Source organism: Diadema antillarum, unplaced genomic scaffold (genome assembly GCF_040938485.1).
Source record: "Diadema antillarum isolate AM-2024a unplaced genomic scaffold, OU_Dant_1.0 seq00000633_RagTag, whole genome shotgun sequence".
NCBI lineage: Eukaryota > Metazoa > Echinodermata > Echinoidea > Diadematoida > Diadematidae > Diadema > Diadema antillarum.
This window is the reverse complement of record NW_027271550.1, coordinates 1,295,462-1,322,701: the sequence shown is the minus strand read 5'-3', so window position 1 is coordinate 1,322,701 and position 27,240 is coordinate 1,295,462. Positions and strand designations below refer to the sequence as shown.

Sequence of the window (27,240 nt, the reverse complement as noted above, 5' to 3'; positions counted from 1 at the left end):
TCATTTTATTTGAAGGTATCGTTAAAGAAGGCGGGAGGAGGAGGGGTGAAGACTTGGAAAATACGTGTCAGTTCACAAAAATGCTCACAATTTCGTTAAAAAAAATGTATACGCATGGACCATTTACACGCTCGCAATTCTTGGCAAACTGTTGTCAAAGAGATTTTGAAAACCCCATCAACAAAATTCTTCAAAGAGCGCGCATTCCTACGCTGAAAGCAAGCTGTACGTTGGCATTGAAAACAAATTGAATGGATATTACTCATCCGTCGCTGGATCATTAGCTCTGACAAGAGCCGAAAAGGTCTCGTTCATGTGAATGTAGTTGCCCATGAAATGACTGGTGCTACAATGAGATATTCTATTTGGTAGGCTTGGAATAACTCGTTAGATTGATTATGATCATGTGTACCATTGTTTGATTGTTATCTAATAGGCCCTTCTTTTGTAATGCGTATACATTCCGTTCCGTTATTTCTTGTGTGAGTTGGGCACTGTCAGTAAAGTAAGTTGGAACAGAGTGTAAACATACAGTAAGCAAGCACATCGACTTGGAAACTTCAGGACACGCTTTTAAAGAGACAAAAAAGAAAGGAGAAAAGAGCTATTTATCAGCGTGAACCAATGATACACATCCAGTGACTATCTAAAATGCAACTCACAGCGTAGTGTGCAAAGCCCTTTCATAGCCGTGCATCGGCAGTGCAAAGAGAACGATGATGTATGTAGGTTGTTGGGATCAAGCATTGTCTGAACTTTTATACTTCCATTTGCCAACCAGAATGTACTCGGAATGCTTGGATTGGTTGTTACCTTTAGGCAAACAAAATGGCGTCAACGTGACATTTTTCTCTCTCGTGCGCGAGCACGTGTTTACCCCTTTCAACATTGATTGTAGTTTTGAGTTCTACCCTCTGCAGTTTTCTCGCTTTCTGTTTTTTTTCCTCCCATTTTCCATCCAGTTGAAGAAGTCTTCACAAAACCAGCAATAATGTTATAATGAAGTCGCTCTGAGAACAAACTGTTGATAATCTTAGAACTAGCCAATCATTACACATTGAGAATGAACACATCGGACATAAAGATATTTCCTGTTAGACTCCAAGGCAACTCTGTCATCTTAACGAAGAATCGTTGTGTCTTCCTATCATTACTCTATAGTCGCCAATGATGGCAAAAACAAGACTGAGAATCATCCACCGTTTTGAATTGTACATTATAAAGAGATAACATCAGCTCTACATAAGAATAAAACATCTTGGGAGAAACAAGATAATGCATAAGGATGACGTGGATATAGACAAATGAAGTGAAGTCATTACATTCAGTCTCTGATGCTTGGAAACATCACCAATTTGCTCCATCCAACTACTAAGTTCCAATGTACACCATGCATTTCTTATCATATATGAACAGAAACCCTGTGACCATACATTATTTTGAGACATATGATTTTAATCCCTTATGAAAGTTTGAATTTGAATTTTTATTTGAAAAGAAGCAAAATCAAGACTCGTTAGATACCGTCCTTGGGATCGTTCCCGAATTTTCAGTGAAGAATTGCGATTGTGCGTATTTTGCCTAACTCTGCTACATCGTGCTCGGCCTCAACATCAGGATTTTCGTGCCAGCGCAGCGGGGAACGTGCATCAGTGGCTAGTCTAGAGCTTGATTTGTAGTTAGAACTCTTGTAGTATTGACGACATTGTGAACACATTCTCGTATATTGTTTGAGTGTAAATGACATTACTATTGACTCTCATCCATATCAAAAGAAATAATATTGTGACCGAAATATGAATAGTTTACTTGATTTTACCGATAAAACAGTGCACAGTTACGCAGCGACGTGAAAAGGTTTAGAAATAATAGCCCAAAGTACTAACTTCGCTGGTATTGCAACCCCAGCACAGTTTGGCCGGAGTTCGGTTCTCTTCAACTCTTCGGGACGGCCGAGCTCTGGGGTTCGCTCCAGCGTTGCTAGGCTACGCAGTCTGCGTCGCTGATTGGTTCGAATCAGGAGTTTCCGTCCTACTGTCAGATGATTGACGTTTGGAGTGGTGAACCGCGGAGCTCATATTATTCGCGTGAAACAAGACGCAGACACAGTTTCACATTTACGAGAAAGATATCGAGTGGCAGAAGACTGGAGAGGAGTCAGCGAGACGCGAATGTGAATGAGCCAGTCATATTCAGCACTGAATGAGCGGGAGTAACGCCTTGCTGCGTGGAGAGAACTTGGTTTCCCTAGTGAGAAGGAATCATTTTTTCTCTTTTTTTTTCGCGAGAAATGTTACGGTGATAGCTGTGTGAGCGACTGATTGCGTGATTTGGATTAATACATTGTTGGGATACTTTCCCCCAAACTTTTTATCTTGTTTGGTTCCATCCATTCGGAATAAAACGATAACCCGCTGGATGAGGATAACAGTATAAGCGTCGTCGTGCTTGTCCTGCCCGCAAAGTCGGCGAAGAGCCATACGGATTTAACATTCAACTGGACAGAACGCTGGTAATTATAACTTGACTAACGTGCGCTTCTGTTGTTGTTTTTTCAACACTCTGCATGTAAAATTATACGTTTGATATATAAACAGATTTTTTGAAAATATTTGTAACATTAATTAGTACAAAACCTTTCTCCAGAATATTATGTTGCATGTGTTGACTCTTTTAACAGTACTGACTCTAATAACGGCATCAATATCTAGCCAACTGTGACACTTCCACGTATTATAATTTGGCTCCTTGCTAACATTGTTTTCTCACTTCTCTTCCCACCATTTGGTTTGCAGATTGCGAGGAAGTTACACAGCCTTCTGGAGGCTCGACGCCTAATTGGGGCGTTGAGGGGAAAAATAGAGCGAAGGAATTAAACACAGACACACACACATACACACAAAAGGAGAAACAACCAACCATGGAAAGAATACCGTTTGCTGCGTGTATCTCAATTTTACTGGCTGTAATATTGCCAGCCATGAGAGGTGAGTACATAACTCCTGTAATGATAGCCAAGTTTTACCCTGCAGCTGAAGTTGCTGAATACTAGTTGTCTGTTGCCTCCGTGGAGCACTTGCTTGATATTGCCTTGACATTCGTTTTTAATTGTCAATTTGCGTGTTAAAGGTCTTGTTTACCTTTGGGAACAGTGATTTTAAAAAAAGATAATGGTATGACATTCCATGCATATGTGTAGGTCTGGTGTACCTCAAAACATCCTATATCATAAACAATTTTTCGCGACAAAGCCTAAAATATAAGGAGATATCTGTATTTTTCTAAATAAACAGTAACTGTAGACGGATTAGTGTGGAAACATTTTTATTATAACTGTTGTTCAAATTTTGTAAATTTAACAATACTTAATTCGATTTTACTCATTCAAAATTTTACAGTGGTTGTTTCTATCCGTAACTCACATTTTAGAACTATTTTAAATTACTAATGTTGGGTTTTCGTTTCATCTGCAAATAGCAAATTATACCTTTAAGTGAGTGCAGGTTTTTGGCATTCATGGCTTGGCTCTGCGTACCCACAGGAGTGTGGACAAAACGAAGCTGTATGTTTTTACAAGTGGAAGGAACTATGGTTCAACAATAATACGACTACCCCTCGGAAATACTTTGGGAGCGGTTAGGCATGGTAAACAGTAGGAGGTTGACAGGAACTTCGGTTGATAAGATAAGTCAGTTGATTTTGTAATTCATGAGTTTATTGTATAAAGTGTCAATCGAAATATCCGTCCCATAGGATCGGTTTATTTGCAAATGACCTATGAAATGGCATTTACGCTAAATGGCGTAGGGGTCCTATATATCAAGCATTCTTATCAATTCGTTAGCTTTATACTTGAAAATCTGTATGCGTCCTTAGGACTGAATACTTGGACTCTTCTTTTTGTTAAAATAGCCTATATTTTTATACATTAACATTGCATGCCGTAAACTAGACAGAAAAATCCGTCTGCCCGGAAGAGTTTTTTTTTTTAAATCATTTTTATTCATTTTTGAAGCCAGACGTAGTCTCCGCTTAACTTGATCCCTCGACGACAAGATACAGACCAATCTTCAGTCAAGAAATTAACCATCTCCGTAAAAAAAGAAGAAGATAAAAACAAGATAAATCGACATTATGGACACGAAGACAGTTTTCGGAGTGAATAATTGCTGACGTCCGCAGTCTATACATGAATTGCCGATGAAACCACCAATTCTATATAGGCTCTAATCGATGTTTTTGCATAGCCAAAAACAATACATGACAAATTGAAATGACTCGCATAGGGAAAGAGAAATATATTCACAAAGAAGCATAGGTAATGATAAATCAGCACAACATTATAGGGCCTATGTGTTGTAACTGCCATATGAAGGACCCATTGTTGTAGCCTTTGTTGTATCCACCGGTGATTGATGAAAACTTTATTACTCATAAGTCTTGAACGGATCATTCGATTTTTCTTATATTTCACTGATGAGTTCTGCGACTATTCTTTACTCACTGAATCTACATAAATGTTTGGGATTGAAAAAAAAAAAACAATTTCACGGCTGCTCTCGTGTTTGAATTCAACTACCCAAAGTAGCTTGTTAGTTTTCATGTAATTTATACAAATACATCAGGAGATTATAATACAGGCAATTTATGTGCACGAATTTCAGCAATAACCTGATGTATGTTAATAAGCATCATGGTGCGTTGTAAAAGACGAGTATTTTTTAAAGATGCATTTAGCGTGAGTAACACAGCACGTCTGGTAGAAGGAAGGGGGTCTTGCTTTACAAAGTTCAATCTCGGGACATTCGTGCACAGAAAAGGAGAAGAGAGAAAGAGGATAGGGGGAAGGGAGAAAACAGCTTCCTTTTTTTCTATAGAAAGAAACTACTCGTGGTGAAGATTATTGTAGAGCTGGCGGAAAAAAAAACCCCGATGTGTCAGCATTTGAAGGTTGACGTCAAGAAAATGTTATTCTGCTATGCGCTATCAAAGGAACGTTAAGCCTTCACATTAATAATACCCAATCTGCTCTATTCACGTCGCCTGAAAGGGGTTGTGTATATAGACTGCACAGCCGAAGAGTTTGAAATGTTTCCGAAGGGGAATATAAATCACAGCATCTTTTCTTTGCCCAAACACCACACAGAAGCGCCAAACGGAGGAATGTAACCTTAGAGAACAAGACCTGTGAATAATAAAACTTTCTGGTATTGTTGATAAAGAAAATAGATCAGAGATGTGAAATGTATTTCACTTCTATATCTGTAATAATGAAGGGGAACGGATAGCAAGACAAACAGAAAGACAGACAAGGACACACAGAAAGTATAGAGAGAAGGAAAAGGAAACATATCGGATGTAAAGAGAAGGTCATAGCACAGCTGAGGCATTCGACAATATATTTCCGTTGCAATTCACTCCGAAAATAGCATCTGATCATGATCTTATTCTACTTGCACTATACCTAAAGAGCTGAACCACATTCTAAAAAGAAAAACAGACATGTTTTGCAGCAAAGTGCGATATCCCGGCAGATGTTGTAATCTGTAATTCTGTAAATCTGTCACTTGTATTAATGCCACGTATTCAGAAGCTAAAAGACAATTTTCCAGGCCCGTAGTAAGTAGGCCTACATTTAAACTGCTCATTCATGGACCTACAGTTCTAGCTTCATGGTTCAATTCAGTTCAGTTCAGTTTTATTTCTGCATTGCATTTTCCAAACAGTTTAACAAATCTTAACAAAATTTCGGCATAATTATAAATTCAAATCATATGCAGTGGTATGCATTTATACGGTTATAATCTCATATGTATGTAGTTCAATGGTAAGACGAACGTATGAAGCAGAGAGATTTAAAGCAATGGAGTATTGAATGTACAGTAGTAGAGGAAATATTTCAAATATACAATGTAGGTCCTGCTAGTGAAATATAATCATCGTGGTTTATTGGTAAATCTGCTTTCGTATTACTGACACTAAAAGTGAGTGTCCTTCGCAATCAAATTAATGTAAATGTGAGACAGATTGGCTTGGAGAAAGAAAATACTTCCAATGAACACGTAGACAATTTCATTCAAAAGAGTTTCATTTGTGGCCTGTGTCCCAAAAGAATATGATATTTTAAGGGTGTGAAAAATAGAAACATTAAGAAGGAGAGCGTGATGCGAAAGAAGAGATGTCGCACGTAATTGCCATAAGCTTTGGAAAACTAACCGCACTCGATTAAATCCGTGTAGTAAGGTGGCTGTTCCATATCCCTTTTGATTAACCGAATTACGCATCGACAGCCGTGGAGCGGTTTGATAAACGTCCACCCATGTCCCGTCCCATGAATTGGCGGGAGCTCCGGCGACGAAACTTTCGGACAGGTGCTGGTTTGCATAGTTAGTTCCTTGTGCCGCTCACACGCTTTTGGGCATTCATGCCGATGCTATCGTAGAGGACAGCGGATCCTTCACCCCCACCGACTCGAACACTTAATTACGACTAATTACGAGGATCAAGTATCCATGACGTCTGTGATTTTCTGATCAGTCTTAAAGTTGGGCATTGACAACCTGTTCTTCAATAGATGTAATTAGTCTCTCACTGGGGCAGGGTTCGGGTCCAACCCGCTATGTATGCCCACAGTTTGTTTTGTTTTGTTTTGTTTTGTTTTGTTTTGTTTTGTTTTTATCATGGTTATCACTCTATAAGATATAACATCATTTGATTGTGCTTATGTACGTCGACGAAGGGCATTTTGTCAATCGGTTACAATAAAAGCATCTCGACGCAAGAGTCATCTATTTGTGACAGAATCATGTTGATAATATTATTCTTACAACGTTTACTCGCGTGTACATCCTATGGTTACACGCCATGGAGCTACATACAATAATATTACAGCCCCAGGTTACATGTTAAAGGGATGGTACAGTATTGGTGGAGATGAGAATTGGGCTTTTAAACTTTTTGCGAGATACCAAGAAAACACTTATAATATAGTACAGAGCATACCAGTTAAGGAGGAATTCAAAGTATATTTCATGAAAATCGGGTTCGGAATGACCGAAACATCCAAAAACAAAGTAAAAAAAACACAATCATAATAAAGTGTGGGTCCCACACTTTATTAGAATCGCTCTTTTTTGGATATCTCAGCCATTTCAAAACCAATTTTCATCAAATAAACGTTGAATTCCTCATAGAATTACATGCTTTTTCATATTTCATAAGAGGTTTCCCATTATCTCACCAAAAAATGTTAGAAACCTGAAGTTTGGTCTCAACCAAAACTATACGATACCTTTAATGCTTGTACGCACAGACAATTGATTTACATCAAGTTGCTGTCATCCGACTTGAATACTCGTTATACGTTATTGCATTCCTTTGCTCTTCTGGAAAATTCCCGAGCTTGGAAAAACAAAACAAACCAAACAAACAAACAAACAAAAAATAAAACAAACAAGCGAAAACAAACAAACAAAAAATAAAACAAACAAGCGAAAACAAACAAACAAAAAATCTCGAACGAACACTCTGTACATGTACAGTTGTATAGTGTATATCCCGAGCACGCAGAGGAGTGGAGTGCCAAAAGTGCTTACTTCGGGAGTCTAAGATTGTACGTGTACCGTCCGCACTCGGATGCAGGTCTTATCTTCTAGGCCTGTGCCATATCGTCTGAGTTAGATCGGAACTCCCTGCTATATATGGAGTAGAATATGCTGCTAGGCACAGAGAGAAAGATATATTTTAAACACTGCAGAATACACGCATTATAGGTGGTTACTTTTGGGGTTCTAAAGCCCCCATGGAAGCCCCCATGGACTTATACATGTATCTTGCGTGTTCACCTTATGGAATGGGTTCATTTTGAGCATCAGATGCCACGGTCTTTGGCCAATAATGTCACATTCTGCCTGATAATGATGACTTGTAATGGACAACCCAAACATGAAACAGATTATCCTAATTGTTTCATTAACATTAATATAATCTGACTGTATTACACGATGCTCTGACAGGAGTTCTACCGCACAAATGAGGTTCTGCACGGAACAATCGCCCCCCCCCCCCACCACCACCACTATACCACCACTCCACAAGGAGTATACTAGGAGGTCGCCACTAAGCGCATTTTTTTCCTTCGTGATGCTATGCCCTGTTGTTTCTGAATTCGCCGATGATTGGATATGAAAACCCTCTTTCATTTCAGACCTGTTAAATTTGCGCATCAAACTGTGGCTATACGTACTTCAGGACTCTTTTGACTATACCTATGACTCATAAGCCCTGGTCTAAAGCACAGGAGGCAATATGCGTGCTGAAACAGTGCGTAACTGGAGGTGGTGCTTATACAATACTTTTATTTGAGATAATGGTAGACAAAAATAGATTGCCTTCTTTTCTTCTTCTTTTTCAATACATCACGTACATTTGTTTGTTATTTTCGCACATTCAATGTCCTTGTAATGATGTGAATTTGAAGAGACAGCTGACAGTGAATACATTGTGTGCACATTAATCCTTTATATAGCGTATTTAAACGATGGACAGACGGGAAAGCATTAAACCGAATGATACAGAAAAGGAAACAAAGGAAACATTCTGGAAAGGTATAGTAAAAACGGTGTGTTTGCAACTATTTTACGACATTCTCTCGGAATGCCATCAAAGTGCTGAACAGTGCCTTGGCATATTTCCCCCCCGCGCTGAATATAATAGCCCTGAGACGAACAAACATGGCTCTCGTGTGAGTCCAACCATTTCGAATTTGGACAATCGCGGATTCCTCTTGAGATTAACGAGAATTGAATGACACTCCCCGATATCATCATTATCTATCTGCTTGAATGCGTTCACTTTGAATGCATTCTTTGCCATCAAAGACAGACCACTTGCCTGGCTTGAGACTGATGACCAAACGCCACTGGTGGTCCCCAACAGACACAAAGCTATGCTAATGGGAAAAGAATATATACCATGTATGTATAAAAATGGCAAATCACTATTGAAAAATGTCTACAGGACCCTCTTTATATATATATATATATATATATATATATATATATATATATATATTATGCTATCGACTATGGTATTTTATATATATTTACGGCTACACTTAAGTAAAAATGAATTGGTAATGTAGCGAAGAGTTAAGTTGATAGACTATTCAGAGAATTTAGTACGACTAATGATGTTTGGTGTACATCGTGTGAAAACTTGAATAGGTCAGTGAATATAACTTTGTTTGTAGTTGTATTACTCAAACATATTTATAGTAATTATTAGTATTTCATAGAAACCGTTAAACGACAGTGAATGAAGTCTATGTTAGCATGATCAAATTACTGAAACCACTTATACAAAGACAAACGTGGTATGCAAATGAAGAATGTAATAAAATCGAATATGTTATTAAATGAAAAGGAAAAGAGACTGACGGACATGTATGCCTTAATTTCACGTAATCCATGGACACTAAGTAGATCTGAGGCATATTTTATCTAAACTTATAAATTGACAACTAGAGAGTACAACTGAATATTAACAGGGCCCCATGAAAATTTGTCAAGGTTTTTTTTTCTTTTTTTTTTACTATTCTGAAAATGACTCTCACTGATTTAGTAGTTTGTGGTAGCTATAGTTGATAGGGGATTGCCATCAATACGTGCGTGGAAAAACGGTCTAAAAAGCTTTCTGCTGAGTTATTGTATGTAGTCCTGCCACTGTGTGGCTTCCATGAAATTGTGGGTGGTGTGTTTGAATGCCTACAAGAGCGCAGCGTGTAAACTTTAACACACGGCTTGGCGTTCCGCTCCCAGTATTCAACAGAAAGGGAGGGCATATTAGTCGCAAACAAAAAAGGACTCGGATCACCCTGATAGCGGATTGATCAATGTTTGTGCTATTCCATAATGCCGATTGCCCTAAACTACTGCTGAGGCATTTCTTTCTGTCTATTCTTGTTTAATCGCTTACTCGAACTGCGATACTAGTACTCGTGTGCGACGACGCGAGCGCGCCATGTCGTGTGCTGTGGGACTCGATGAGACAATACACGCTGCCTAGACTCTCCCCAGTCGGGTACACTCACCACAGGCACAATAAATCGTGGCTGCTCCCAACAGAAAAGGTGTCAGTAGTCAGAGCTCAATCACTAACGCCCACGTTGCTCCATTAGAAGTCACAAGGGCAGAAAATTTCTCAGGCATAGACTGTGCTCCACCAACTTCCCCCCGAAGCAGCCCTTTCCTATTCTCACGATTCCGCCCTGTCCCGCGTGCTGATCAAAACACCAGCGATCCGATTAGAAGTCCGAGAATTTTTGCTTTTTTAATGAGAACCGTTCTTCTGACATCGGAAACTCTTGTAGGGTATAATAGAGGAAGGGAAAACCCCCTCTAGATGAGAGAAATACAACCATCTCATGTTGATTGGATTATAGGTCTGTAGGAACGAGACGCCATTTTCACCTTCAGGTAAAGCATGCACAGTTAGAAATCCAATCAGGTAGGCGCGAGATGATCCCTCTCCTTCCACAGTGGTTCCATGTATAACATTGACATTGTCGGGTATTACAGACATCGAGTACAGACTTTATAAAGTGAATGGTCAGGTAAATTAGTGGTCTTTGGGTGGCAATTGGAGGATGATCAATTACTTATTTACTTATTTAGAGAAGGTATCATGAAAAGTTTAAAGTTTTGTGTGTGGGGGCTGTTTTTTTTTTTTTTTTTTTTTTTGGGGGGGGAATTTAAAGGTTTGCAATGCAACAAAGCAACGGGCGAGGTAGGCCTAAATGTTACCTTTTTTTGCCTTTGATCACAAATGATGTAGTTCATTTCATTATCCCAACATTCATACAGTATTGTATCGCAATGCGTTTGTCGAGCTTTGTGCAGAAAGTTCACGCGAGTTGGAATCCACTCTGAGCAGCTGAGCAAATTGTGAATCATTGACTGTGATTTATGATAAAAAGCTAAAGTGTAGAGGATGGCATGCGTGACATATTTTTGTAATCTGATAATATCAAGTCACATAAAATCCAGTATTCACAGTGCCTTGTGCGTGCAAATATATTCTGTGTGATACGAATTCTTTGTAGCAATGTTCAGTCGACAATGAATAGCCAGACGCGGTACATCCAAAAGGGATAAGATAACTAAAAGCTTTTCAGAGGATGGGAACTTTCTCAGAGCTAACCCAGAATACGAGTGAAATCCATGGCGGCAGTACAGATAGCATGAACAACAACAAAAAGAAAATCAGCTCGGTAATGAGCCGTGACGTGGAATGATTCGCCCTATCGACTGGCGGTGACTTAAAGAGAGGTTTGGTTGAAAAGGAACATCGCTAATTGCTTGCCCTTGATCATTCAGTCTAGAAAGGCATATCATCATTCCACCACCCCGTCTCTCCCCAACCTAACGCAAAGCACCCGTCTCGTATACCCCTGGACCGATCGAGCCTTACCCCATGCAGCGCGACTGCAAATATCATAAGTCATCGCTTCCGTCCACGAAGCCCTGCTTTTCAGTCATCCGTATCTGGGCAAGAACGATAGTTAGAAGAACCCTAGTGAGCAAAGCAAGAATTAAACATCACTTGAAATGAGCTTTCCGGAATCAGACGTGTAAAGAAAGGTAGTTATCGTCTACTGATGTGAAAGCAACAATGCAGGCACGGTAGCAGAAATAACAGGCAAATATCGATCCCGTGCCTGTAAACTCCGCCATTATACCACATACTGCTACACCACGTCACCAACTATGCACATCTACCCCATCTAGCGAGTATTGAAAAGACACAGTGTCATTGGGTCGCCGAAGAAGTAGGTCATATCTCATTTTGTCACTTTTTGTCGTAAAAAGTTACGACGATAAGTATCGTGGGCCCCCCTTTGAAAGAGTTTGGCGTAAGTACTTAAGTCAGTGCCGATGACATGAAATGCTTTACAGGCAAACCACACTAATCAGGAATCTTATCCGCAGAAAATGCAACAAGGAAATCGTCACATTTCCCCCATCATGTGGACAAGTAACACACAGCCCTTTCAAACTAATGAGGTTGATATTACATTTGTCATTCCCACTTGGCCTGTGTTGAGAATCTGTGCGCTGTGAGAGATTCGAATAGCAGTGTGGAAACCAGAAGAAATTTGAGCTTGCACCACAATGCCCCCGCAACCAACTCGGATTTTGATGTAAAATTCGATAGGTTTTAATGCCGGATTACTTAAATCTCGCTTTATTACGCAGGTAAAGAAATAGGGAAGTGTAGTAAGAAATACCGAATGGATTGCATAAGATATCAACTTGAGTGCGTGCATCTCCAGTAGAGTAGTAAATTAATCAGAATCAGATCCTTATCTTGAAATGCCTGGCATACGCTTCACATCGTATGTAAGTAATGAATAGCCTTGTCTGTTTTTGTTCTATTAAAAACAAAATATTCCAAAGCCAATCCCCGATGCCCCTTGTCCCACTCCTCGCCCTCTTATATTTCTTTTTAATGGATATCTTTTCATTCCTTGTCCATCTTCCAGCACAATCATCTTGGGTGGAGTTCAATGTGCTGCAAGATGTCGGTATTTCGGCAGCATCGCCCGGCGTAAGTTTGGCAAGAGGGGAAGAGGAGAACGTGATGGCATACAAGATTAAGCCATCCAAAGGGGACATTGCTGCCAACACCATACAGGTAACGAGACTCGGGGAGACCATGCGAACGGAAGACGGTTTCGTGCTCGTCGCCAAAGTCCGCATGGGCAACAAGGCCAAGGGATCCGTGGTGTCGATTGACTCCCACGACCGGACGCGCCGGCTGTTCGGCCTCGTCATCAACCGCAAGGACGACCGGGCGATCGTGCATTACTCGTACGAGAGCGATGACGAGATGCAGGAGGCTACTCTTGAGTTTCAGCCGCTGGGACTCGCCGGGGGCGACGACAAGGCCTGGCACACATTCACGCTGGACGTTCAGGGCAACCTCGTCATCCTCTACGTCGACTGCGAGAGGATAGGTCTGCAGATCATGTACGCCTCCTTCGTCTATGACGTGACATCCTCGGAGTACTCGCTGCGTCTTGGAAAGGGACTCAAGAACAGACGAGACGTGCCGGATTTCAAGGTCAGTGGCGAATCCTTTTTTTTTAATATTATACTCATAACGACATTGGCGGATGGAGGGGGTGGGATTTGGGTGGGGCGCGTCAGTGAGAACGATTTGGTCCTCTCCTGTAGATGTTTACGTTATGTCTCTTGTTGTCAGTCTCGTTTTCGTAGGGAAAGGTGTTTGGTGATCGTTTCTATTTGTGTACTCGCTTCACCCCACCGTTAATATGACGTTCGCTTCTCACGCTATCTATGTTGTATGTTAGAAACATTTATGATATGTGTTTCCGATCGCAGTCCGGTGTTGGATTTGATCTGACGTGATGTCTAAAAAGCAGGTGGGACTGACAAAAGTCATATTGAGTTTCACTTGAGCATTCTTTAGCCTTTATGCATCATGTCAGTTGACAATGTCACGAACTAGTTCTTGTGACGAGAATTCTCTGTAGTGATAAACATTGTAAAATACATTTGGATGGAATGTTTCTAGGAATGAAGGTCCCTCGGGTTGAAATTCGCGTTTGTGTCTTCTCCGTTTACTCAGTAACGACTAGCAATATGGTTCAAAGTATTTTAGCACAAGGTGCTGCCTAATAGGTCTAATGACGGTGTACCACATACCTGATGGTCAAACGTTAACGTAAAAAAAACCCACGAGTACACACAAACTTATAAAGCCAAATTCACATCAAAAGATATCTTAACCACTAAATATGTCGCAAATAAAGAATAAAAAAGATGACAATTTGATGCACCTGAACCTAAAGTTTAAAACAAAGTAATGAATTCCGCCAGAGGGTCGAGTACAATTTAGTCCCGTATTGGCATCTGCAGAGATTGAGAGAACCTGTACCTGCCCCTCAGAACCAGAAACAAACCTGTATGTGGGTCTACCTGTTTGTCGCTTCTTTCTTGTCGTGATTTTAATACTATTGGATCAGTGGCGATCGAAAACCATCACTGTTCTTTGGGTCAGGATTTGCGTCCAAATGGACTCCGAAGATATTCACTTGGTGCATGCCACATCACTTTATATTGTACAAGAGATTCACTTTATTATCTCCAAGAGATTGCATTTTAGCAAAATAAAACAAAGAATAAATACAGGAACAGATTTGGGACGACTAAATACGAAGAAGCCGAGTTGAAGTCCATGGACGGCGCAACAGAAAGAAAAAGATGGGAGAAACACGGCCACATGGATGGCAGAAACAGATGGCATAAGGCGAACTTGGGATCTTGAAGAAATGCAATTTATTGATGGATCTGGGCAGGGTTCACGAGGACGTGTCATTCACGTGTAAACTGTTGACAGAGATAGTGACAAAAACATGTTTACCAGACTGACGAGGAGTCACCATGTTCTTATCCATGGAAGATCAACCATAGTGTTATGAGCGTTAAACGCAGTGTAGCTAGGAAGTCTCGGTAAGGCCCTATATGCCTTCTTCAGAATATGTAAAGAACAAATGATAAAAGATTTGAAAATCAACAGCATACAGATGGAAAATGTATGCTTATAGAATTGTGCATATACTTGTAAATGTCGTAGAGGAATTATAGGCAAAGATGACAAGAGCAATTATGCCAAGGCGATTTTTTGTTATTGTACATGTCGCAACCGTCTATAATTACGAAATTATATACGAAAATATGACAAATATTTCTTTAATTGAAGATAGACCATCTTCATCCCTCCCCCTCCCCCATCACTACCACCACCACCACCCGAAGAGATTATACATGTGATGCGGTTACGGTGACATACATATTGGCTGCTGTCTTCCAAGATTCACACGAAATGTAGGCAAGCATTTTGGCCTAGAATCTTTACGACAGAACATTTAATTATGTCATCCCGTACGACTCTATCGGGGAACATTAAAGTACCTCTACGGTATCACTCCACTCACCCTGGCGGATGATAAGTCAATATCACAAGTATCTGTCTGCGCAGACGATGCCCTTGAATGTCGAATCTCAAGCGGACACTGTCGAAAAGACGCGACGCTTCAGAAATCGATCGTAGAGCGAGAACGTTGACTCATCGTTTCTCAGGCTTGGCTTTTCGAGTGAATGGATGGATGCTGGCGCCGCGTGCTTCTTGCGTCGCTTTGAGTAATGGGTCGTCCCCCGGATGATGATGTACGATTGCATTCTAGAGAGGGAAGCAGCGAATGACCAATCGTTCATGTCTTACGACGAACTTTGTAATCAATTGACGAAGTGCCGATGTTGAGTGGTATGTCATCTATTATACTTTTCGTCAGAATGGTAGGCGAAGGCTGCGGCTTATGTCATGCTCAGATTTTCTGTGTCCTCCATGTAACATTTGACATGTCGGCAGCTAGGGAAGGGGAGCTCATCCGCCATCAATTATTTGTAAGAGTTAGACCATTAGGGTGAAGACATTCAAAAGTTTCGCGATTTTTTCATTCAAGATTTGAGTAGTAGTCATTTTAAGAAGTTATGGCATTTATTTCAATAACCATTCTGAGGGGGAAAACGTTCAAAAAATTATGCAATTCTTTCATTAAAAATCTTTAATAGCCTCTGTTGCGAGCGAAAAGAGCACCGAAACAAAGCAGTATGATATTAAGTTGTGGTAATAATCTTCCTTGAGGAAGATCTTGCATATCTGTCTCACAAGAGTAGAGCATTTAAATCATTACTCCAGAAAATTACATGCATGGCTTTCCACTCATGCATGGCTACCTATAGATCGTAAGTATAATGAATGATTCAGACTAGATTTTTAAATCATTTTGCCAGAAGGAAAAAAAAGTATCTGTTGTGAGAATTTACTGCATTCCAGGGAGGTGGTTCCCATCACCCTGTAGCGGCTGGTATGCGTGCTCTGCAGAGAACTTTCTTACCATCTCTGAGTTTGTCAGTGTTTCGATGCATTAACTAGGCAGAAATTATGGGTAGCATACCCTCAAACCGGAACGAGATGTACTGGTCCAATGATGAGTGCAGAAATCATACTTACACACATGCTACGTCACACCAGGGAGGTGAAGAGAGCTTCCACCTTCCTTGTCTCACAGAAGTTGAGGACGAAGGCGTTTAAAAATGAGGGCTGTGGCAATGTCAATAGCTCTGCAAACCTAACGCTCACCACGTTGTAAACGCATACACAGCAATCGATTCCGCCCCGAGCCTTGCTACCGGGTTTGTTGTCGTTTTAGCCTTGAACATGTGTTTTCATTCCCTGAAATGTCCACGAAGAAAAAGAGAGAATCATGCCCGTATGTTTACGCGCACCTGTTTCGGGTTTAGGGCAGATTGTAGGCCTACTTGGGGCACGAGGGTCCGCCATGAAAGCGTGTTTTAAGTCCGAGTAGGATTGCTCAGAGAGGAATGCGGATTCCTTGAAAATGTAGCAGAAGATACTGCTACACCGTCCAGCACCAAAGATAACTGTGATACATACATGATAAGATCTAAACTAGAAAGAGTATTCGTCAACTTATGGTAGCTGATTCTCTGTATGTTTTAAGGGATTGAGTTGAAAGAAGACAGATGAAATGTAGAGGAGTGTGGGCTCTGTGATAAGTTTACACAGCATGCAGCGTGCAGTGTTGCCAATATCCATCATGATATGCAGCAGTATTGGAATGGCGATATCGGGGACGTCATTTCCAAGGGGACAACTTTCTACGGCACCCATAGCTCACTCCTTGGCATGTTCCTATCCTTTCTCTCTAGACGATTTAGTCATAATTGTGAGCATCTGTCCGACAAAATCAGTAAGGGCTGTTCATGAGGTCTCAATTTGGTCATCCGACAGCTTATGGGAAGAGGTGTCTCCCTGCCAAATGCGGGGTAATTCAAACGCGAATGTGGTACCAGAAACACTCGAGGTGAGTTCATGTGCTGTGCGGGGTTTGTTTATTTCTTCCATTTTCTCCTGTTACAAGCGCATTGCATCAGAGTGTTAAGACAATCAGTATGAGTCTTCTTATAGCTCTGTGTCATTGCCGATACCGACATTTCAGTAAGCAGAACACGGCGTCAAAGAACAACCTTGTTCCCTTACCACATAACTCAGCAGCTTCAATGAGCTGCGGGCGCTGGCAAACCACCAAACAAACCAGCACCCATTCTGGCGATTCTGATGATTTTATTGTCCTTCTGACACTATGATGGCCCTGTAATCATTCACTCGAATTCCCTCGCGTATTGTGCGCATTTTCATACGTATAGAGCATAGAACATCTTTAACATAGTCAATCTCTGCGCTTTCTTTGATGGGTGTAGTTGACATGTTGATATATGAGCATTTAGGTATATACTGAGTAGATGTTTGCTCTTTGCGGTTTTCCCCTTTGTGCAATGAATGAGGAACTGCATTCAGTAGCTCCGAAGAAATGACAAAGAGAACACGAATAAAGTGCAATATCTGTCTAGATCTTCAGGCCGAAAACTGCTTCGTCAGATGAACGTTATTTTTTGCTGTATGAAAACAAGTGTGCCTGTTGCGTTTGTCCATGTTGGCGCAGCGTAGCACCATGCAGTGCGGCGGCAAGGTTGGTTCGCCGAGTTACGCGAACTTGACACACCACCTGTTCAGAATTGTAACTAGTGAACAGTGACCACAGTGTAAACATCATCACACTGAGAATCATTTCCATGATTACATTGGGAACGGCGCTCACGACACTGTGGTCTTTGGAGATAGTGTGTTCAAAATTGTGTTACGCGCTGTTACACCTTGCGCACAGCAAAGCCATGCTGTGCTAACTGTTAATAACTACAGTTATAGTTTGGCCACGGACCAAGCGAGCTCGCCTTGGTCAGACCAATGTGCATTGCGTTATTCCATTACTTCATTCATACATCTTTATTATTGTTTGATTGGAGCACATAACAGAGATTTTTTTTATGAGTCCATGCAGTCATGTATTCCAGAACGTGGTGTATTACTTTAGGCAATATGGTAATCATTACTGCAAGATTAGCTTGAAGGTATGTTTCCGTCCAGTGAATCGCAATCAACTAAAAAATACGCAGTACGTACTGTATACACTATTGGCATTGTAAAAACAAACGTACCAGACTGTATGGGTTGAGTAGCGTTTTTCGCTTGATTGTCAATACACGCCTTATCAAACAATTGAATATTTTCATGAGCACGTAACTTGGATGTCACTCAAATTCACTCATGCGTGAATTGTCACCACCTTTAATATTGATGAAAAGTGCTATGATTCTGGTGAAATATCGTTGACTTTTCTTCTTTACTACTTTTTTCTTCCTTTTTTTTTAATTCGTTTCTACTCTTACTCCGGAAACCACATAGAATAAATAATCCCCTCCCTGCAAATAATAATAATAATAATAATAATAATAATAATAATAATAATAATAATAATAATGATAACAATAATAATAATAATAATGATGATGATAATAATAATAATAATAATAATAATAATAATAATAATGATAATGATAATTATAATACAATACATTTATTAGGCGCTTAATACGGATGTTTCTAAGCCCACAGTTTACCGGGAAATTAATATCTAATGTAGATAAAGAAGGTCATTGTTTAGACACAGCCCATGAGAAGTAAAGCGAGATGAAACGTAGTCACGTGATTGATGACACTTCTCTTACTTGTCTTATCACTCATTTACCCCCTTCGACGTTTTGTTAAAAGATTCACCTTCTACAAGTTGCTTTGATTATTTTCTTGTTTGTTCGACTCTGTGAGAACCGTGAATGATCAGACTAGCCTAAAAAAAAATAATGAGCAGGGGGGGGGGGGGTGGAACCTCCAAAATGCATTGATGAAATCCTCTGTCATGGAGTACAGATTGCATGAAGATTTCGGAAACCTATGCAATGTTGCTTCCGGTCAAACTGGACTCAAGTGGGCAACAATAAATGGATCGCCTCTCCTCTTGCAGTCGTTGCACCGCGACCTTCAACTGAAGTCACGGCTCCTAGTCATCTGTATAGGTTAATGGGAAGATATCAAAAGTATTGCCGACAAAGTTCAACCATTTTGAGATCTTGGCCATCAAGCCTCTATACCAAGAGGATTTGCATTTGAAGAATTGTCACAGCTGACCGGACGTGGAGAAGGCGTTACATCGAGCCACTCGTCAAAGAATCAACAACAACTTTGTTTGTTGTTCTGTTTTTATTACCCTTTCTTTCTGTTTCTCCGAGGGCCAGAAAACACAGATTCTCACAATTTTATTCAGATACTCTTGTGGAATAGCTCCGTTCGTGGACCTCTCGTACAAATTGCAAATTATTGTAGAAAGAAAGCTCCATGTCGCCGAGTTTGACAAGAAGGATCCGCAGTCTCCAACCTGAAAGCATGTGTAGCTACAATTCATTAGCTCTACGCTGAAACCAGGGATGTGAAAGTGCCGAAACACATTCGGCACATGCACACACAGACACACACAGACACACACTGATACACACAATGCCGGGTAGTTACGTAAAAGCAGGGAGGTGCTACGAAATGCTGACGAACACGCAGTGCGGTGGCATCGTGAACACTAAAAGCTACAACAACTGACGACCGACGGGCCTATATAGCTGTCTCTATGCATGTCTTGTGGCGCCCCGAGATAGGCGCGTGATGAAAATGACACGGTAAACTTTTACACCGACAATCATACTTCACAGCACACTAGATGTGTGAAGAGAAGGTGCTGGCTCTCTATTTCTGAGTTTACTGTCTTACAAATCGAAATACCACTCTCATTTTGAAACATACACAGCCACATAAAAAAAGGGAACTCTTCACTGAGATATAAGAGGGTCAAGTGTCATTTCCTTTTTGCTGAGTTGAATCTTAGATTTTACGCAGCTGCTGCCCATTTTTTTTTCTCTTTGATTTCTCTACAATGGTGACCAGCGACATGACAACAAGACAGTATATCTATGATACCAGTCTACCAGCTGATGTTTCTCTGCATTGCATCTTGAAGAATGAGTGATGATTTTTTTAGATGATAGGAAGGGTCAGTTCAGTACATAAAAAAAGTTATGAGGGCATTCAAATTGATTCGTACATACTTGAAAAACAAGACCACACAAACAACCAAAAGGGGATAATATGCCGCAGAATTTGGCAGAAATGTTAACGGCTTGCGAGTCCATAGAGACGAGAACTCGTAAGAGAGGGAGGGGAGGGAGAATACCAGCTGCAAAGACGAATGTTTCGACACCGTTTTTTTATGACTTGAAATGTTCTCGTATCATTTATATTAATGCATGAAATTTTCAATTGGCAGTGCATTGTTTTCCCCTAACATGACTTTCTTTCAAATGCACAAACGTAAATAAATGTTTCCTGTCCTTGTAACCATTATTTTGGTTGCCATCGCGACCGATCTTTGTCGCCTCCGAACACCATCGGTTTGTTGCAAGTCTGGAGTGTGAAGAGGGATACTACTAGCATTTATACATACGATAGGCCTACGAACTTTTATATCTTTAATCGCCAGAGAAGAAGTTGAACAGCTCAGAGTGTCTTGTCTACTCGCCAAGTAGCAGACGTCAGTGATAGTTATGTTCTATGTCTTCAATTATAGAAGTCGTGTACAAGGATTTGAGTATTGACACTTTGTTTTTTAACAACAGACCAATATACAATTATGTCATGTTGTTCCTCGGACTTATTTCGTGACGTGTCAATCTAATCCAGCGTACATGGAATGAATATTGGGACACTGTCATTCATTGCTCAGCCAACCTTTCAACACTTATACTTATAGCTCTTCTCTAAATTATGTACCATTGTAAACTACCTATCTATTTAGTTGTTTACTCTTCAGACGTAAGGGTTTCTTTCTTTGTTTTGTAACTCCCTTCTAAATTGCATAGCAAGACGCGATACCTCCCAGGGTGGCTCTTATGAAAGTCAAACCATGGAGCTACTAGCTCCATGGTCAAACGATGTTGGTGTGTCGCCATGACCAATCGGGCGTTGCTTTCTTTTTGTTTAACGAAGAGAAACAACGATGTGATGGATGAAAGAAAAGTATTTACACTTTCCTGATACCGTACGCGCTTGAGTTACAGCTAACCACAAGCATTGCTACTTTCTTTGATAGGTAGAGAGTCCATGCTAAAAAGGTGCTATCGCAGTCGCACAAACTTACATAAAATGCTTCCAGGGAAACTGGAGGAGGGCGTGTCTGAAGCTAGTTTGTTCACACGTGAAATGAACAAAGAGCAAAAGTGCTGCATTTGCAGCATACCAAGCGATACGTCACTGCACCATCGCTTACGAACTCCCACACTGTGCATCACTTTGAATAATGTATCGATAGATTTTATAATGTTGAGTTTCATGTCATCCAGCTTTATTGAATGACGTTGCACACCAAAATTACATTTTGCCCGTCATTCAAAAGTGCAAATATTAAAGGCTCAAGTTATTCTACTCGAGATTAGAAACACACACACACACACACACACACACACACACACACACACACACAAAGGTGTAATTTTCTGGAAAGATCTTGGTCAAGAACACAACCTTATGATATGATCTGTTTATGGAGATCAACTGCATGGATCCTCAGGGGAAGATAATAACTTGCGTTATATTAGCCTGATTATCTCAACTTTTCGGGTGCCAAGAGAAGCCAGTATCTCAGCAGGATGCGCGCGGCATGTGACAGGAACGGACGCGGCGCGAGGAGAAACTGGACCGTTTCCGCAGTCGCACACGTCATTGCAAAGACATGTACGTTCGTCTTGCCGACGATCAAATATTTTCTTCTTCTTGACTATTACGTGTCACTGTCAGGGAGAAAATGACAGCAATATAAGATTATTTTTTTAATATGCAAAAACTACTGTCGCAGAAAAATCTTGATCCCCGAAGATAAACACTAACCAAGCAGCTCCTTGTTTCAAGCAAGTATCGCTTCTCACTCCCTACTCACTGAAGGTGTCTGAAAACCCAATAGGAATGTTGTTTGACCCTCAAAAGCCTGTCTCTTTCAAACGTCATGGGAATAAATTCGCTCCTGATGGTAGTGACAGACTTTACTTGCCTAGAGTAAAGCAGTGGAGGCTTGTCAGTGACACTATAGTCGAATCTTCGAAATACTAATATACCCTACGGAAGACACTGTCAAAACAGACAAAATTTTGGGATGTCTCGAATTCCCTTTAGCAGTGTAACTTAACATCGAATAAACATGAACGATCACAGCAGTGCAATGTTGTCGCACGTTTGTGTATTCAGTCACCTCCACGTCGTCTACAAAACATTACTTGTACGTAAAAATGTGTCACTGTCTTATTTGTTTGTATTTGTGACAAAATACAAACAAATAAAACAGTGACACATTATGTGGTGTGAAGTGTGTATTTGTATAGAAAGAACATTACGCTATATTATGTTACGTGGGTCTATTCCGGGAGGTTTTGTCTCACCTCCCTGGTTTATCGCACAGTGTGTATGTATTACCTTGATCACACTATCCTTTATTTCACATTTGACAATGCTAAATCAACTTTTGTATTCATTTTTTTGATTACAAAATAACCCACGCATCATACCGCGAGTAATTCAATGATCTGCGCCTTTCGACCTGAAAGAAACGAAAGGATTTCTTGAGCGATGTCAGCGGTCCTCCGGGGCTTGGAGTAACTAATTACTGTCCATAACAGTTGCTCTTAATTCGTCCTCTAACAAGACGCGCGCTCCAGTCGCTTTGAATCAGAGAACAATCATTAGTCATATGGTTTGTGTACCTGATCACAAATCGTACACTGCACTGTTAAGGCAGAGAAAGTCTTCCGCAGATAGGTGTTGACAATGTAACGGTTGTGCTAATTAGCCCTGAGTGCGTCGAGCTTCCTCATTCTTTCCTGAGACCTTGCTAACTGACTGTTTCCTTCCGCACGTACAAGACGGTCGTAGATGATGTAACGTCTTCAAGAAGACATGCATTCTGGCGCGGGTTGCTTTGTGTGTCTAAACGACTTGATACACAAATGCCTTCTTGATCTTTATGACGAGCCAGGGTGTAGTTTAAATCAAATTGTATCAATAGTAAACACCTTCACCACCTTGGCATTTGAATTGCACCAGACGGTGTAATACAATTTATCATTTCTTCAGGGCATTGATTTCCAAGATGATGTAAGGAGGCAACAGGAACTTACTTGCAGACCTGCCTAGGTCAGCTGTAGGTTAAAACCCTTTCGGACATCCACTGTATCAGGATTTATTTATGCATGTATGTAATTATGAATGAGTGAGCTTTTTGAATGTCAAAGAGAGAGAGAGAGAGGGAGAAAGAGAAGGGAAGAGGGAGAGGAATGTATAATTTTGTAGTTCCGATAGTACTGTAAGTCCAATTAAATGTTTGATATGACTTTTTGTCTTTGCCATTCGCAGGGCGTGATTGAAGAGGTTCGATTCATCTTCGCCCCGCCTGGTACCCGAGCCCTTCGTGGTACCCGAGTCCTGCGGGCACAGGGCTGCGAGATCGAGGCGAGTTCGAGTCAGTCGTCGAGCTACGACATGCAGGACGAGTACGACGTTGTCAGTCATCAGAGCCAACTGCCTGTGTTCCCTGAGCGTAAGTATTGAGTAACCTTACGGTCATTGAGTAACCTAACGGTCACGCCTTATCGATACTGAATCTCGAACATTGGAAATTATCTTTATTCATATAACCTCATCCATCGTGGTTCGTGTGCATTAGAACTTGTTATTTCACTGAAACAGTACATGTGGTTGAAAAAAAAAGACAACCGAAAACTGTTTTTTAACATGTTTGATATCGAAACATGACTGCAAGGCATTGTAATGGTTTCCATAATTTCTTTAATGCGCATTATAGGACAAAATGAAACAAGCAAATTGCCGGCTCAAAGAATCTATTAAGGGTGACGACGTTGCCATCACTTTCTTGAAGGAAAAACAGACGCATCTGCTTGTTGTCGTTTTCAAAAGGTAACGAGAGTGGTACCTTTAGGTCCTGCAAGTCACAAGTCCAAACGCTTTAGGACCCAGAGTCTGCGTTAAGAGATTGTTTGTATCCATTGTCAATCAAGGACATGCTTGTGTATCGGCGTCACCTTCTTCCTTTGTTCGTCGAGCAATTCCCATCGTCGGGCTGGGCCCTTCGCGAGGTTATTCAAACCGTCCACCTCAAATTTTCCCAGTGCTGCGATATATGGTTCTCCAGGTTCTCCAATATGGACCTGCTTATGTCGTCATGGCATAGTTGCTACGTCATAATCGGCTTCAGTTTATTCAACCTGCTTCTTCGTCTGTACTTCACGTGGAATTCTGTTATTTTGGTATTGTGCCTCAGGACTCTGGTCATCTTGAGATGACATTGCCTTTGAAGAGTGAGGCTGAAGAGGCAGTGCTCCAAAGGAAAGTTAGCTGTGCTTATCAAAACTGCTTATTTTGCTACCATAGGCATTCCTGGGCCGTTAGTTTGACCGTAGTTTACTTAAGATTGAATCAAGGTTCAAAGTTCAAGTTGGACATTAATTGAGTGATCGTAGAATGTTATTTTGATTTGGATGAGAAGGAAAGACACGCACAACACGAGCGGAAAAATAGTCAAGGGAGACAAAGTCGGTCATTCAAAATACATTCGCAGCGAATCACGTAGTTTTCTCTGAAGTGATTGTTTTTAAGTAGTTGATGGGGGGAAAAGAATGAATCACAAAATATGATATTTGGAAGTAATTCACGTGAGACTCTGCCACTCAATGTGTGTGTTTACGGCACTCGCGTTGTTCAGCTCTTGGTTTGAAGGGAAAATAGCACCAGTCAAACGGATGATACCAGCTGCACGCCCCGACATAATTGGAGCACACAGGGGGAACTTTGGAGAGTAATGCATTTTGCAGCGGAAGAAACCAGATAAATCTTTAAAGTTTCAAATCCTTGCCAGCTGCGAACTCAAGGCGTTCACAATTCAAGATGCTCTTTTTTTCCTTCTTCTTCCCCTTGTCTGTATTCATCGAATAACAAAAAATGGAGGAAAAAGAGACCGAGAGAGAGAGAGAGAGAGAGAGAGAGAGAGACATTGGGAAATTTTCCTTTTCTGTCTTTATATTGGACTGTCAGAGTCAGTGCACTTGCTGTGCTCCAGTAAGCGCAAGATCAGCGATCATTTTGACCTTTGACAGAGGTGTCTTCCACGGCCCTGAGAGTACAGATGGCAGAAAGACGGTTGAATCCTCCACTCCTCTGAAGACGGAGGAGAGAGAATAGTGAAACATCTTTCTATCTCTCTTCCCACTCTCGTCCTCTCTATCGGCTAAGTATTTTGTCGTCTCTTCCTCACTCGCCCTCTGAAGTTCCGTTTCGCTCACTCAGCCCAATTTCTCGTAGACCTCATCCCCCACTGCCACAGGTTCGACCTACCCAGTCGAGGCAGCAACCAGTGCAGACTGAGGGAAGGCCAGACATCCTCTGAGAGGGATTCGCTCGTTTGATCTTGTCCTCTCCAATATGAAAGGTCATCAAATATAATGTGGCGTTGTTTCCCAAGAGTCGTATTGAGAAACCCCCCAAAATATGAGGGAGGGGGGAAGGGGAAGGGGAGGGAAAAAAAAACAAAGTTTGGTTGGTGCATGAGCTCGTCATTCATTGGAATGTTTCCCCCGTATCTCCAATTATGGACAGAATTTCGACAAGTTCAAGTTTTGAAGGTGGAGAAGCCTCGGAGACAACACTCCTGGCGCGGATTCTGGCGGTCTGACAAAGCAAATAAACATAAATGTTTTTCCCCTCTGAGTTCATGTGATTGTTGATATCAATTCCATGATATACGAGAAGATGCCGAGGTAACACGAAAAACCTCACGAAGCAGCAACACGTGTGCAAGATATGGACCCAGCCCTATATTTCATTGTGCTTCCAACTCTGTTTCGAACGAAGCCGCATTCTTTCTGCCAATCAGAGCATGCACTCCGACACGTAAACTAGTTTACCTTTTCATAACGTTCATTTTGGATATGACATATGACAAAAACAGACGACAACTTGAATGATGCTACGAAGCATTCGTGCTGACAGTCATGAGAACGTAGCAACACAAGTTTTTATCCTGCCAAGTTTGATTGATGTCAGAATAATTACAAAAGTGTGATATGAAATGCCGTATTTGGAAAGCGTATTAAAAAATGACTGATGTAATGTAATTTGTAAACTAACAGCGAGCTATTATATGTGGTTGTAAATCTAAATTCTATAACCGACAGAAATCAAGACAGAGAGAAGGAAAGACATACATCATTGTAGAAATATTAGAATGCTCGTGTTTGAGGTCAGAGGTCGTCAACCATCTTCGAGCCTTTGCCAAACTTTCCATCTGTCACGTGACATCCTTTTTCAGGGAAGCCCATACATACTTGATAAATCATAATCCCTGAAGATCCAACTTTCAAGGTCTGCTTCGCGTCTCATTCTCTCGCCTCCCATCATCCCCGTCCCTTTAATGCAATCCATCGTTACCATGGAAACGCCATCTTCAGGCTGGTCCACGTCTAGGTTTCAAGCTCACAGCTGAAATGTTCTGCTGCCATTTCGACGTCAATCTCTGAACATTCTGGCATGCGAACCCAATCCAGTCGAATTGTTTGTCTGGTTGGTATTTTCGACATATTTAACGGTCTGAACTTCAGTTGCTGACGCTCGAGGCGATATACAAGTTAACAGCCAATCTCACATTCGATTTGTATGCTGCTGAAGAGCAAGAAAATATTCGTCGATGATTTGATATATTGTTCACATCATTGACACGAATTCACACGCTCCATTAGATTACGGCGAAACCTCTGTAATCAATGGTGTTATGAAGAATCCTGAGGCACTTCGAGAAATTGTGGTTCGGCGTGAAATTGCGGCCTACCAAAATTGAATTGACAACTTGACACCACAGCGTTCTCGTCAATAGAGAGAAAACATTGTCGGAACAATGAATGTCTCCCCATTCTTTCAAGCGCCGACATGCATGTTTTCCGTTGAAGTTTAGAAAACAGCAAACGTGCGTGGCACAATGTGATATTGCTGTCGTGCGCGCACAATACACCTGTCAGCCTAATGTGCCTCGCATTAAATAATTGATATCGATCTATGAACTTGTTCTTCACATAAATATGA

At 41.0% G+C, this 27,240-nt stretch overlaps 1 protein-coding gene across 1 annotated transcript in view; it reads left to right on the top strand.

Moving 5' to 3' along the window:
* The first annotated feature begins 2,203 nt into the window (after window positions 1-2,203).
* The window catches only part of LOC139736194 (thrombospondin-1-like), a 71,099-nt gene continuing 46,062 nt past the window's right edge, over window positions 2,204-27,240 (top strand). The window contains exons 1-4 of the mRNA XM_071646928.1: window positions 2,204-2,512; window positions 2,796-2,987; window positions 12,542-13,122; window positions 23,506-23,689. Of these exons, the coding sequence (XP_071503029.1) occupies window positions 2,921-2,987; window positions 12,542-13,122; window positions 23,506-23,689 (832 nt within the window). The 5' untranslated portion in view covers window positions 2,204-2,512; window positions 2,796-2,920. The remainder of the gene's footprint in view (window positions 2,513-2,795; window positions 2,988-12,541; window positions 13,123-23,505; window positions 23,690-27,240) is intronic.